The sequence below is a fragment of the Tasmannia lanceolata genome, unplaced genomic scaffold, assembly GCF_043159265.1.
Source record: "Tasmannia lanceolata isolate RefF3 unplaced genomic scaffold, GAP_Taslan_0.1 ptg000009l, whole genome shotgun sequence".
Lineage (NCBI taxonomy): Eukaryota > Viridiplantae > Streptophyta > Magnoliopsida > Canellales > Winteraceae > Tasmannia > Tasmannia lanceolata.
The window spans coordinates 607,330-621,670 of NW_027518686.1; the positions used below are offsets into that span (position 1 = coordinate 607,330).

Here is a 14,341-nt window from a genome sequence, read left to right on the forward strand (position 1 = left end):
ATGGATTTGAGAGAGGAGTTTCTTAATCGTGGGCTGGGTTTGAAGGAAATGTTTTTGCTACTTTTTCTACTACTTTCTCTTTCTATCAATGGCAATGTAGTGGAAGGAAGAGGGAGCATAAGTCTGTCCAAAGAAGAAGATTTGGAGATTGAGCGGCTACTGAAGATTATCAATAAACCAGCAGTCAAGACCATTGAGGTATCACTATGTCTTTTGCATTAGAAAATGGTATGGAACAGCTTGGTCGGGTTTCTACTTTTATGTTATCTTATTAATACATAAAAAAAAACTAAATAAATACAACTTAGTGCAGATCTCTCTCTCTCTCTCTCTGTATATATATATATATATATATATATATATATATATATATATATATATATATATATATATCTGTGTGTGTAGAGAGAGACAGACCCACTAGTAAGAAACCCGTGCAGATGCAAGGGCATACAGGGAAAAGTAATAAAATTCAAAGAAATAAAATATTATTATATAAAAAAAAAACAAAACTTAGTGGATATGTAAAATGAGAGAGGATATCAGATTCTTGACTGATCTGAACCGTTCATCAAAGATACTTTGCTTTGAATCTCCTATAAACTAAAAATTATACCAATCATACGAACCTAACACTGTTAGAATATGTGAGATCTCACAATCAGATTATGTTGAATTCACACCGTTGGATCACCATGGTGCTAGATTAGGCAAGTGGGTTGAATGGGGTAACCTGGCTAGATTAGGTAGCTAGCTTAAATTAGCAATTAGGCTAATCTTAGTAGGTAGGATATCTAGAATTATTTCTTCCCTTGGTTATGTTTATTTCTTTCTATGTTTTTATCTTGTCTGTGCTCTATATAAGCACACTTTGAGATCTATTGTAATACATTCAGAAATTAGTAAAATATCATAATTCTTCATGGTAACAAAGGAATTCGGTCCTAAGGTGCCTTGACCGTGAAGTTTGCAACACAGTGTTCCGGCGGATGGCCGATCTAGCCGTCCACCAGGCCTCCTACAATCTCCCACACTGGGCATTGCACCCATCATCAACACCTCTACCAGTTGCGCCAATCTTACCTCTTCTTTCTTAGGTTTTCTTTCCCTCCTCTTAGGTTGCAGTTTCTGCCCTTGTTTTTCGTTCCTTTTGTTTTCCTTAATCTACCATTCTCATGTCCATAATTGCACACCTTTTGGTATTTCAAAATCCAGTCTTTTGATTCATGCACCCCTTGATTTCATTTTTTATATTTCCCCTAGTATTTTTAATGCAATTATTTTCTTTCAAGACCCCATATTTGATATATGCACTGTTTTTCACGTATTGTCCCAATATTTGTCATCTGATCCGCTTGTTGTCGTTTTTTTCCTTCTCCATCCATTTTTCTTTGTCCTATTTTAGTTGAGGTACCTCTTCGAGGTGCGTGCCTGAAGTTGATTACTCTACTCAGTTGTGGGGCCTCCATTCTTTGAGGTTCGTGCCTGAGAGAGTCAAATTCCATAAGGATCGGTATTTTACCGACCCATGATTTCTCGCCCATCGTGGCCCATTCTTGCCCATCGTGGCTCATTCTTGCCCATTCTGGTATTGGTCCATAGTGACCCATTTCTACTCGCCCATCAAGGCTTGAGTATCATCTAGCTCTTTTGAGGCTATGATCTATTAGCTTTTAAGCCCTCTTCGTGACACATCAACAAGCGCCATCTTCTTCGGCATTCAATATCGGTTATCATCGGCAAGAACATTAAGGGATATTCATCATCAATCTTCAGCAGTGCTTTTCAAATCAAAAGATTCTATTTTCTTATGGGGAGAAAATTTTATTTTCTTGTTGGGGAATATCATTGTAATCAAACGTACTTGATTTTTCAATCAACATATGTTTGAGGGGGCATGTTAGAATATGTGAGATCTCACAATCAGATTAAGTTGAATGCACACCGTTGGATCACCATGGTGCTAGATTAGGCAAGTGGGTTGAATGGGGTAACCTGGCTAGATTAGGTAGCTAGCTTAAATTAGCAATTAGGCTAATCTTAGTAGGTAGGATTTCTAGAATTATTTCTTCCCTTGGTTATGTTTATTTCTTTCTATGTTTATCTTTTATGTGCTCTATATAAGCACACTTTGATATCCATTGTAATACATTCAGAAATTAGTGAAATATCATAATTCTTCAAACACTAAAGGTAGTGGGATCCAATGAGCCACACAGTAGGCAAGGCTCATTTTATTGAAAAGAGGACTCCCTCACGAAGCAGCCCTTCTCTTGTTGTATTTAGCATAACATGAAAAGACACTCACAACAAAAATGAGTAGATAAAATGTATTTAACTAAAAAGGCATGCAAAAGTAGATTTAAATTTAGCGGAATCTCCAACAACATGATCTTTCCGAGCAGAAGAGATGGATAATACCACATTGGACACCTTCCATTTTGTGCTGTAACACAAAATCAGGTTTCAAAATATAGGTGTCTTTGATTATTAGGTTTCAAAATCAGTAGCCTTTTTAGATGAGCAAAATAGAAAAAATACACAAATGGACATTATGGCAATTGCTTCCAAGTTCACACAGCACGTTAAAGTTGCCCCATCCAAGAAAAAAAAAATGAAAAGTAAATACTGCAATAAATTCCATCAAATCCGTTCGCAAATCCCTTATTATTAGAAATTTATTCTTATAAATATGATGATTAAGAAAATTTTAAGGAGATTCTTATAGATATGTTTTTATCTAGGGGGAATATGAAACGATAGATAGGAATTGATAACTGAATCGTGGAACCAGGTAATTCATACTTTTGAAATTCCGTGAGTCTTTTGAAATTCATACTTTTTTAAAATTACGGGATAGAGGAGGGGCTGACACTCCTTCCTAATTCGGTCGGATTTGAAAGTTGCTGATTTTAAGAGAAAAGATTGCAATTGAATTAATATTAATTTATGGATATACGTGGAATAGGAAACGAATTTATGCGGAAGCAATGGGATTAGACGGGTATATAAAGAGAAACGTTTTCTCTTGCCATGTAGAAAATCGGAATGCAGAGGGGGTGCCACATGGCACAACCCCCAGCTTCCCGGAATGCAGAGGGGGTGCCACATGGCACAACCCCCAGCTTCCCACATTCCCTTACATAAAGCCGGTATTTTGATTTTCAATCCTATGTGTAAATATAAGGGCCCATTTGGATACCTCATGCATTTGTATTTTGATTTGAATTTGAGCTTTGGATACAAAACACATCAATGATCTTCATGATCATGTTTTAAGAAAGAGAGAGAGAGAGAGAGAGAGAGAGAGAGAGAGAGAGAGAGAGAGGGGAGGGAGGGAGGGATTTCTCACTGCTGCCGAAGCAACGCCCAGGACGAGCGATGGTGACAAAAGTTGCCACAAATATTGATTTCCAAATAATGTCTCGCAGAAAATATTTGAAAATTGGAATTTTTTGCACTGTTGTAGCTGATTTGGAAATCTAAGGATCTGATCCAGTTCAAAGTATCAACTAAATCCAAATCTAAATCTTGCTGGTATCCAAACGTGGCCTAATAGAATTATGAGAAAATGAGAAAAGCTGCCACTTTCCTCCCCGCTTATTATAGTATATATATATATATATATATATATATATATAGGGAAAAATGTTTGTGAGCTAGAGCTCATATAAGGTTATATGAGGTAGAGCTCACAAACATAGGGGGCCCCACATTGCTTGGATGATCCAAAGCATTCATTTGATAGGCCTTCATATAGATAGGGTGTGCCCAAAAAATCAGCTTGATAGGATCATCCCAACCCTTCCATTTGTGGAGATTAAAATGGGTATATCCAAAGCATTTTATGAGCAAAAGGTTTATGAGCTCGAGCGAAGATAGGTTATCTGCGCTCGAGTGCTGATAAGTCCTGTGGGCCCACATTTATGGGGTGATCCAAAGCATCCATTTGGAAGGCCATTCCATAGATAGCATGTGTACCAAAAATCAGATCCATAGGATCATTTTAACCGATCCAATAGTGGAGGGGAAAATGCACAAACATTGTTTGCCCATAAATCTGTCCATTTTTCTCCTCCACAAATGGAAGGGTTAGGATGATCCAATAGAGTTGATTTTTTGTGGACACTCTATCTATGATAGGACCTTCCAAATGAATGCTTTGGATCACCCCAACAATGTGGGCTCACCCTGTTTCTGCACTCAAGCGCAGATAAGCTTATATATAGGATCTGGAGAAATAGGGACTACGGTTTGAATTTCTGAATGTATTTTTCTTCTTTTCTATCTCTTAACATAACAAAGCGTAGAAGCACAAGTGAGAATGGTAGTACACTAATAATTCTAAGATTTTTTTAAAGGGTTGGGCATAATTTGGCTCCCTTGAAAGGGCCTCTTGCAAGGATTTACTTGAGCTTATGATCTGTCTCACACTAACAAACATGCATATACACATGCACATAAACATACATACACTCACATACACAATTACCACAACACACAAACACACATATTGTAACGTTGATACAACACACACATATTGGTAAAATGATACAAATATTGTTGACCTTTACATTTTTTGCAGGATGGATATGGACAGACATTTAGTTGTGTTGATATCAACAAACAACCCGCTTTTGATCATCCCTTATTGAAGAATCATAAGATCCAGGTTTTTTTATTTTCTCCTTATGTTCTTAACACTTGAAGTGATATGTTCTTTTGTCCGTTATGTATTAATTTTGAGATTTTATTTTTCTTTGACATCACCTTGGGAAATAAAATGATTAACTGTGAAAAATATGTTCTTTTCTTGGAAGAAACTAAAACCATACTTTTACTGATGGAAATTTCCTTTATGCAGATGGGTCCAGGATCTCTTCCAAAAGTTATTAAAGATAAAAAAGCTTCATCATTAGGTATGTCTTTAAAGATAGGACTCAAGAATGGAGGGTGCCCACCAGGAACAGTTCCTATTAGGAGAATTAAAAAGGAAGACCTAATAAGGGCTAAATCTTCCCCAAATTTTGGGAAAGGATATCCTTCAAATCCTCAGGGCCCTGATTCAGCCAAATTTCATGTAAGTCACATTTATTATCATCCCATGTTAATTCAAATTTAAATTTATGACCGGAGGAAAGAGTAGTTATGTTCAACAATAATTCAAATAATTGGAAACTTAGACTTGAAAAGTGATGTGAATCAAGTCTACCGGACCTACACGCTCAATAATCAATTAAAAATCAAGTAGCTTTTTACATCAAAATCTACAAAATTTACAAACTATTTGTATTCTTGTAGAATTTCATTGGGAAAACCAATGGAATCATTTGATAACTCAACACGTTTTCCCTCAAGTTTAGTCATTGTTTCTGAGTTTTTGAGTTGAATTTCTATGTAACCATGTCTTGTTACTATTTGTTCAACTGGAAGCTTTATATTATTGATAGTTAGTAGATAGAGATACCAATCTTCAAGGATATATCTGAAGAATTTTAGAGAATTTCTATTATTCTTGAATATCTTGGTAAATTACAAAGACAATTGATAGTGCTTATAAAGAGCACTTACATGATAAACATAGAAATAAATCAAGACAACTATGGAAAGAGATAACACTAGAATATTCTAATCTAACCTAATCAAATCTACTTTCCTAATCTCTCTTGCTTGCCTCTTCTAATCCACTCGGCTAATTTATCTAGTTGCTTCAGTTAGCCAACTTACCCAATCTACCTCCAAGATGATCCAACGGTGAGATCTTAACCCAATCTAACTGTTGGATCCCACATATTCTAACAATATCTAACAACCCTACCTTTCGCACCCCAAATTAATAAAACTTTTAATGATAAAGTAATTTTTATTTAAATAAAAATATAGCCCTACTTTCGTACACATGGAAACAGTGACTGAATAATTGGAACATCATAAAAATGTATCTTTATTTGATCGATTTAATTAGTCTGTTATAATCTGTGTTTGTTTATTGCTTCCACATAGCTGACTAACAAAAATGTGTTTATTGCTCAGTTTGCATTTCAATCTACTTACAAAAATCGTAGAAAGCCGTTCGGATCCAGGGCAGTCCTCAATGTATGGCAGCCAAAAATTATAGGCCACCAAAATAGTGCTTCTCTTGTAATACTTCTTGATGGTTCACCACCTGAGGAAATACGCTCGATACATGCTGGATGGATTGTAAGTTTTCCAATTCCACCATCCATTAAAAGATTGAATTATCTATTCGAATGTAACTAATGACAGAGAAATAACAAAATGCTCATAAGGTAAATGTAAAAACATTATCAAATAATTCATTGATATACAAGATGCTCATAAGGTCCTTTGTATATTTGGCTGTTCCCTTAGGACCTATTTCTTTCCATGCAAAATGGGCATAAATCAAATTTTACGCCCGTAAAATTTCTTCTACGCAGATTTTACGTTGAAAGAAATGGAGCCTTAAGAAACGATCAATCATAGTAAAAAGGCAATATCATATTTCATATTTTTGTATTCTAATTTTGAAGTTTTTCAAATCTCTAGGTAAATAAGGGAGTATATGGTAACTATCTCCCGCACCTATCTACATCATGGACGGTATGCTTCAACAGTAACTTATTTTTTCTGTCATTTAAATTCATTAAAAAATTTCACTGAGATGCTATACTAATTTTTCCTTCGTTTATTCTGCTTACCTACAGAATGATGGTCATAGAGAAACGGGCTGCTATGATGTTTTCTGCCCAGGTTTTGTACAAGTTTCCAGAGACTTACCAGTAGGCATCCCTTTTTCCCCAACTTCGGTCTACAATGGGACCCAGTATTTCATTATCCTCACTGTTTACAAGGTAATTCCAAATCCCTTAACCTTGAATGGAAAAGCATACATTTTATTTTCATGAAAATGGATATATATATATATATATATATATATATATATATATATATATATATATATATATATATATATATATATATATGAGAGAACTGTTGGTGCGCTTAAGCTCACCATTTTTTTGGTGCGCTTAAGTTTTTATAACGCCTCCCATTCGTTTAAATGTTTGGGTCCCGCTTAAGCGCACCGATAGGAGGCGTTATAACAACTTAAGCGCACCAAAAAAATGGTGCGCTTAAGCTCACCAACAGTTTTCTCATATATATAATGCCTCTCATTGGTGTGCTTAAGTTGTTATAAAGCCTCCCATTGGTGCGCTTAAGCGGGACCCAGCGGGACCCAAACATTTAAACGAATGAGAGGCGTTATAACAACTTAAGCGCACCAAAAAAATGGTGAGCTTAAGCGCACCAACAGTTATATATATATATATGAGAAAACGGTTCCTACACATATGTGTAGAGAGTTCTCTACACACTAGCTTAAAATACAGTGTGGGCCCACATTGTTTGGGTGATCCAAGCCATCCATTTTAAAGGCCCTCACATAGATAGGGTGTCTACAAAAAATCAGATCCATAGGATCATCCCAACCCTACGATGTGTGGAGGTAAAATGGACGTCTTTAAACCTTCACAAATTAGTCCATTTTTTGCCTCCACAGTTCATATGGTTAAGATGATCCTATGGATCAGATTTTTTGTTGACACCCTATCTATGTGAGGGCCTTAAAAATGAATGGTTTGGATCACCCAAATAATGTGGGCCCCCACTGTATTTTAAGCTAGTGTGTAGAGAACTCTCTACACATATGTGTAGGAATCGTTTTCTCTATATATATATATATATATAGCAGAAGAGAAAAGAAGAGAATTTTTTGAAAATTCTATGAGAATTACACATCACTTTTTTTGACTTTTTTTAACAAATGCACTCATTCAACTCACATATTTTCAATCCTACCCTCTCGTTTATGCTTTTTAACAAAGGCACCCATTAAAGCCACATAATTTCAATCTTACCCCCCTACTTTATGGTTTTTTAATAAAAAATCTATAGGGTGATCTTAACCATCCGATTTAAGAGGAAGTATGAAAACTTCTATAGATTGGAGGACTAGGATCGGCATATGGAAATGATTTTTGGGTCAACCTATGACGTAGTCCGTACAGTTCTTTGTCGGCCCGTGCATCGCACGTAGTTTTTTACTATATATATATATATATATATATATATATATATATATATATATATATAGAGAGAGAGAGAGAGAGAGAGAGAGAGAGAGAGATAGAGAGGAAAAGGATTGTACGCTCGAGTGTACCAAGCTTATGGTACGCTCGCCTGCCCAATCACATGTGGGCCCACTTTATTAGGATGATCCAAGCATTCATTTGAAAGGCCCTTACATATATGGGATGTGCACCAAAAATCAGCTCCATAGGATCAGCCTAACCCATCCATTTGTGGAGGTCAAAATGGACAGACGCTCTTTGTCTACAAATCTGCCCATTTTTGCCCTCTACTTTTGGAGGGGTTAGGATGATTCAATGGAGCTGATTTTTTGTACACACCCTATCTATAATAAGGCCTTGCAAATGAATGATTTGGATCACCACAAAAAATGTGGGACCCATGTGATTGGGCACTCGAGCGTACCATAAGCTTGGTACGCTCGAGTGTACAATCATTTTCCTTATATATATTTGTTACGTCATGGAAACCATATTTTGCAAAAGAAAAATAATAGTGAGAAGAAGGAGAAGGTGTTACAAGTCTCGCTAAAAAATTATCTCCCATTAGATGATTCTAATCCCTTATTTGCAGTCTAGCCGATGGAAAAGCAATAGCTAAAAGAGATTTTGCAGCATAATAAAGTTAAAATCAAGGTTTCAAATTTCGGTTTCGGAAAGCATTTCGGTCCTCAATGAAACCGAAATTTTGGAAATTCAGAAATTTCAAGCGAAATCCACAAAATCAAATAAAATAATATTTTATTTCATAGAAAATTTCAGCTGAAATTTCGGGAAAATATTAAATAATGAAAAAATCTAGAATTTCGGCCGAAATATTGTAACTTTTGGGTATCTACAATTTCAGTTTCAGAGTTGTGACTTCACGTGCTAATTCTTTTATTTTAATCATTTTATGATTTATTTTATTTTATTGTAGGATTCAGAGAAAGGAGATTGGTGGTTATTTTATGACAACGATCGTAAGCAGGTGGGCTATTGGCCAAGGGCCCTCTTTAATTCTACATTCTCTGAGTATGCTGATATTCTTCAATGGGGAGGGATTGTCTATAATGCCGGTATTAAACCGTGGCCTGAGATGGGGAGTGGCCATATGCCATCTGACGACCAACAATATATGAAAGCATGTTACATTGGAGGCATGCAAATGTTACTTTATCGTGGCGGTGCAATACGCATCGAGACTGATACTCCTCGTCGTTTGATTCAAACCTCCCCATCATGCTATCCTGTTAAGACTGATGGAAGCGTGCCTGATGAGAATTATGCTATACTTTTGGGGGGACCAGGTGGAAACAATTGCTAGATTCACTTGAATCAACTCCTCTCTATGTGTCCAAACTCAAATAATGCAGACATTTGAAGCATATAATAAATTGAACTTTAGATATTGAGTCTGTCATGCTCTTAGTCATATTGGAGCCCTATTATCTCTTTCTTTTTTTTTAATGGTAGGAGCCCTATTTATCTCTGTACTCAAATGTTTAATTTTATAATCAAATTGCTAAGAAATAAAAGTGGTTAGGCTCCTTCCTAAACTGTGATCCAAATGAAAATCATAATTCTCGTCAAACGTTGCCTTGATAAGATCATCTTTGGCCACTGATCTTGGGACGGCCGCAATCTGTTGAAATTTTAGCTCAGGTTGGGTTGGCATTTTCTCGAGTTGGGTTGGGAAAACTCAATCCTATTTAATTTTGGTTTCGGTTAGGGTTGAGCCCTTGGGCAACTCCACCCGATCCAAACCCGGCCCCTTCCCTCTAATTTTATTGTGATTTTCAAAATTATAGGTTCATGGTTTCTTTTTTATATATGTTTTTCTATTTTTTTGCCCCAAGCCAACCTGAACCATACCTACCCGATTTAGAAAATCAGGTTAGATGGGTTGGCTTAGTGTTGCGAGATTTAGCAGTGGGTTGATATTGGGTTGACCCTCCTAGACCCGAGGCTCGCTTTTGGTTGGGTTAGACCTTCGTTCAAGGGCATTTCAAATTCGTTTTGATCTTCCTTCCCTTTGTGCTTACCATGGTTTGAAATTTCGATTTCGGTACCGATTTCGGACCCACCAAAATCCGAAATTTTGGGCCGAAATTTGGTAAAAATTAAAAAAGATTATTTAATTCATTTCAAAATTTCGGACCGAAATTCCGAAGTTTTGTCCGAAATTTTGTAACATTTCTTCTTCTTTTTTTAAATTACATTTTCTCAAAATTTCGGACCGAAATTCCGAAATTTTGGCCGAAATTTGGGAAAGTCAGAAATTGCAGATTTCCCCAAATTTCGGTTTCGGTCTCCACCGAAATCCAAAATTTCAGATTTCGGCCGAAATTTAAAACCATGGTGATTACTAAACCCATTATAGTTATAACATTTACAAATATTTAGGTAATTTTGGCCATCTGAGTAGCCACAATATGATTTTTAGAATTTTGAACTATGATGTATTGTTATATGCATTCAAGCGTAAGTGTTGGGACCACACGAGTACTTAGTGTCAAATTCAGCTAACTTCAATTGTTCAAGTTTGTAGATTCTAAAATTTAGTTTGATCAATTCTACAAAGTACAAACTAAGTAGTTTTGTGTAATGACATGATTGTAGCAGGTAAGATATTGGGAATTTTAATAGGTAAAGTGTTGCAATGAAACCATGAAGTGCTAGAATCTGACATGTGCATGACATGGATACTTACGCATTCAGAAGAATCCATGTAACATTGAAATGGTTAACAGCAATCATAAACAAAACAGAGTTCCAAAGAAGAATATTTGGAGAAATTGCAGTATTTAAAGTTCAATGGTGTATTTTGGCTATATACCAGACAATACGACCATTTGCTTGACTCAATGCATGAACTTGAGTCAATCTACTATTGTATATGAATGAATATCATCCATGGAGCTCATGTTATGGTATGGAACAGCATATACAGAAGGTTCATTCATGTCATGCCCCAAACCCCACCCTGGGCGTAGGACATGACAGCACCGTACCCACAAGCATACAAGGCCTCAAAGCAATAACAGAATCACACATGTCATTCCATAACTAAATTATCAAAGTCTTTAATATTTTAATTTAATGTAATCCAATCCAAATCTCAGCACTTTCCAAGCTAACTGAAAATAAACATAAACTCAGTCTTATACAACTCAATCATAATACTCACTTCCTACTCAATAAAAGAAATAATCTAATTCTCCAAGCTAACCAGATCCAAAAGCTAAGCGTGCAATTCCTCGTTCAAATCATGTGGATCAAAATCTAAAAATATTATAAACCACACTCAGCTGGAAAGCTCAGTACATAATAAAATATTATTCTAAGTGTAGGTCTAAACATGTCAAGGCTCAATATGGGTCAAACAGAACAGGTCAAATCTAAATACTGAAGTCTCAAACATGAATAATGGGTAGAGCAATAATCATAAGTACATGTCAAACAGAATACTGAATAAAAGGCGCAATAAAGCTAATAATATCAAACTTGTGGTCAAAGCCAAAAGATGTCCAGAATAAGCAATTCAGCAAGAAATACATGTTTGTTGGAATTTCACCTTTTACTACTGAATTTTCATCAAGCTTTAGAATTGCTTGGCCAATGAGAATTGCATTTCACGGGTTCTAAAAACCCTTCAAATCCAAGTCCAAAAGTCTTCAAAATGTGCCTTTTAAATCCAAAATAAAGAACAGGGTGAACCATAAAATTTCCTGCCCCACTGACATGGTGGGGTCCATCTGCTGTCCCAGCATATGTTCAGATTTACATCTTGCTGATTTCAGAGCAGGGAATTTCTCCTTTTTGTCCCAGCATTTCATCTCCCTCCTTCATTGATATTCCTTGGGGTGATGGAGATGAACACTTGTATCAGTATAGTTGTGGGCTGATATCTGCAATCTGCGCTTCTTGGATTTCGAGTAATTTCTATTTCTTTTTGTGAATAAAATTTTGCTATCTTCTCAAGAAATGATAAAGTTGCTTATTGCCTACAGATGTTTATGGGCTTATATCAGCCATGTATTAACAGGATGCATCTTTTTGTACTGACTCATTGCTTAAATTGCTTTTTGTGATACTTCTCCATTTGGCAGTACAAGTTCTTGGTTGATGATATATGGCATCACGACGAGCAACTACCTTTTGTGACTGATGAATATGGGAAAGTTAACAATATCATATATGTAAGGGAGTCGGAGTTGGTCCCTCCGATTTTACTTACTGGTGTGTCTGTCCCTGGCATGGATGTGGATAATGGTGCATTTCAGCATGTGGTAAGTTTATCTAGAAACTAACATTTGAATTTTTGCACATTCTGCTGTTTTCTTTTCCTATCAGTTGTGGAAAAGTTAATCCTTTTTCATACATTTTACTTGCGAAAATATCGATAAGCTGATGTGGTGAGGGAACATAAGGAATCACCGGCGGGTCTCAATGAGCTTCTCTCTAACAAAGTACACGTTAACTTCAATATGTTTGGTTAGCTCCCACAAGACAAGTCAGAGGCAATGCGGATAGTTGCTTTATCTCGCAATGAAGAGGCGTAGGTCCACTAGTAAAAAAATGTTATATAAGAGATAAGAGAACAACAAAGTCACATAAGCTCACATTTGCCAAGGGGCGCAGCCCCTATTTTACTCTTCAACACTATTACACTAGAGCGAGAAACAACAGATTGTTCTTTGCTCTTCCATGAAAACATATTCCCTTCTAGAAAGGCACAATATCCGTTATTGGAGAGATGATCTATGCAAGATCCATCCCAATCTGCATCAGTGTAACCATTTAAGGAATGCTGCTCCGAGAAATGCCCAAATGAGGCACACATGATTTGTTGAGCTGCTTTATCTCGCCGACCCATTTCCCAATTCCTTCAAAAGCATGGTTTTAAATTCATTTTGGCCGAAATTTCAGCTTCAGCTATGTCCGAAACCGAAATTTCAAACCTTGTTCAAAAGTGCTTACATCCCAGGCATGCAGAAGACACCCAGATTGATAACCAATAGAGCTGAAGATCGGAGCAACAATTAGGCCCTGTTCATTTCAGATTCTGACAACCGATGGTGCTGCCCCAACCTGATTATTGGACCAAAATTACATTTGATTTTGGCAGAATAATTGGGTTGGGGCCTCACCATCAGTTGTCAGAATCTGAAATGAACAGGGCCGTAGGGTTCAACTCTAGATCTTACAGAAATGCTCCCGAGGCCACGGCTCCCTCTTTCCCAGCACATCATCTACGACAGCTTCAGACGGTAGCATCAAGAGATCTTCATTGTTGCTCACAGGCCCCACCTTTTTCCACTCTTTTACTCTTCATTCTCTAGCAGTTCAACTCTGAACAATCCTTTGATATGAGCACATCTTGCACTTGTTGCTAGTTGAGACTCATGAAGGTTAATTTGAAAGTGATTTTATTGAATAATTTGATCCTGGAGGTCAATGATGGTGTTTCGTTTTGACTTCAGAATCCTGTTGTCCATTTTTTTTTTTTTTTTTTTTTTGCAGGGCCTTGCTGTTGTGCCTCTTTGGGATGATTACAGGGGACAGTTCTCAGGGATGCTGACTGCTTCCGACTTCATATCAATCTTAACAAAGGTATGCATTATTATGTCGTTATAAAACTATCTCATCTTAGCCATTCGAAAAAAAAAAACTCATATTTTGTTAATATATAGAAATTTCCATCAGTATTATATTTGGCTACTTGTTTTATTTCTGTTTGTCTCTGATTTATAAATGCTTTAAGTTTTGACAGTTGATACTGACTTAGCAGTAGAATATAAATCATACTTGCATTATTTCTTTTTCGATGTTTACAACCATGTTCTCTGTCTTTTTCACGGGCATCAGTTACTAGGAAGCATAGCTTTGCTCTGAAGCTCAGAAAAAAAAAAAAGGAAAAGTCCAAAAGTAATTTTATAATCATAGTCAAATGTTATTTTCTTTTTAGAATTGCAATGCGCTAAGGAGAAAAAAAATGAAATTTTGTGATCATAGTCAAATGTTATTTTCTTTTTAGAATTGCAATGCGCTAAGCAGCTTTTCTCCTCAATTTTTTTGCATATTTATGCTTTTATGTCTATTTTCTGTATATCCAGTTTTATCTTGTTCACAGGAGATTATTGAATAATGACTTCAATCACAAAATAGCTGGAAAAATAGAAACATAGCTTTTTATGCCTATTTTT

At 36.2% G+C, this 14,341-nt stretch overlaps 1 protein-coding gene across 1 annotated transcript; it reads left to right on the forward strand.

The window, feature by feature from the left end:
• LOC143885768 (protein neprosin-like) lies at window positions 1-9,500 on the forward strand. The gene is made up of 7 exons (XM_077389835.1): window positions 1-198; window positions 4,586-4,672; window positions 4,865-5,080; window positions 6,004-6,201; window positions 6,550-6,603; window positions 6,708-6,854; window positions 9,073-9,500. The coding sequence occupies exons 1-7, from the start codon at window positions 1-3 to the stop codon at window positions 9,457-9,459; spliced, it is 1,287 nt and encodes a 428-aa protein (XP_077245950.1). The 3' UTR covers window positions 9,460-9,500.
• Window positions 9,501-14,341: the final 4,841 nt, after the last annotated feature.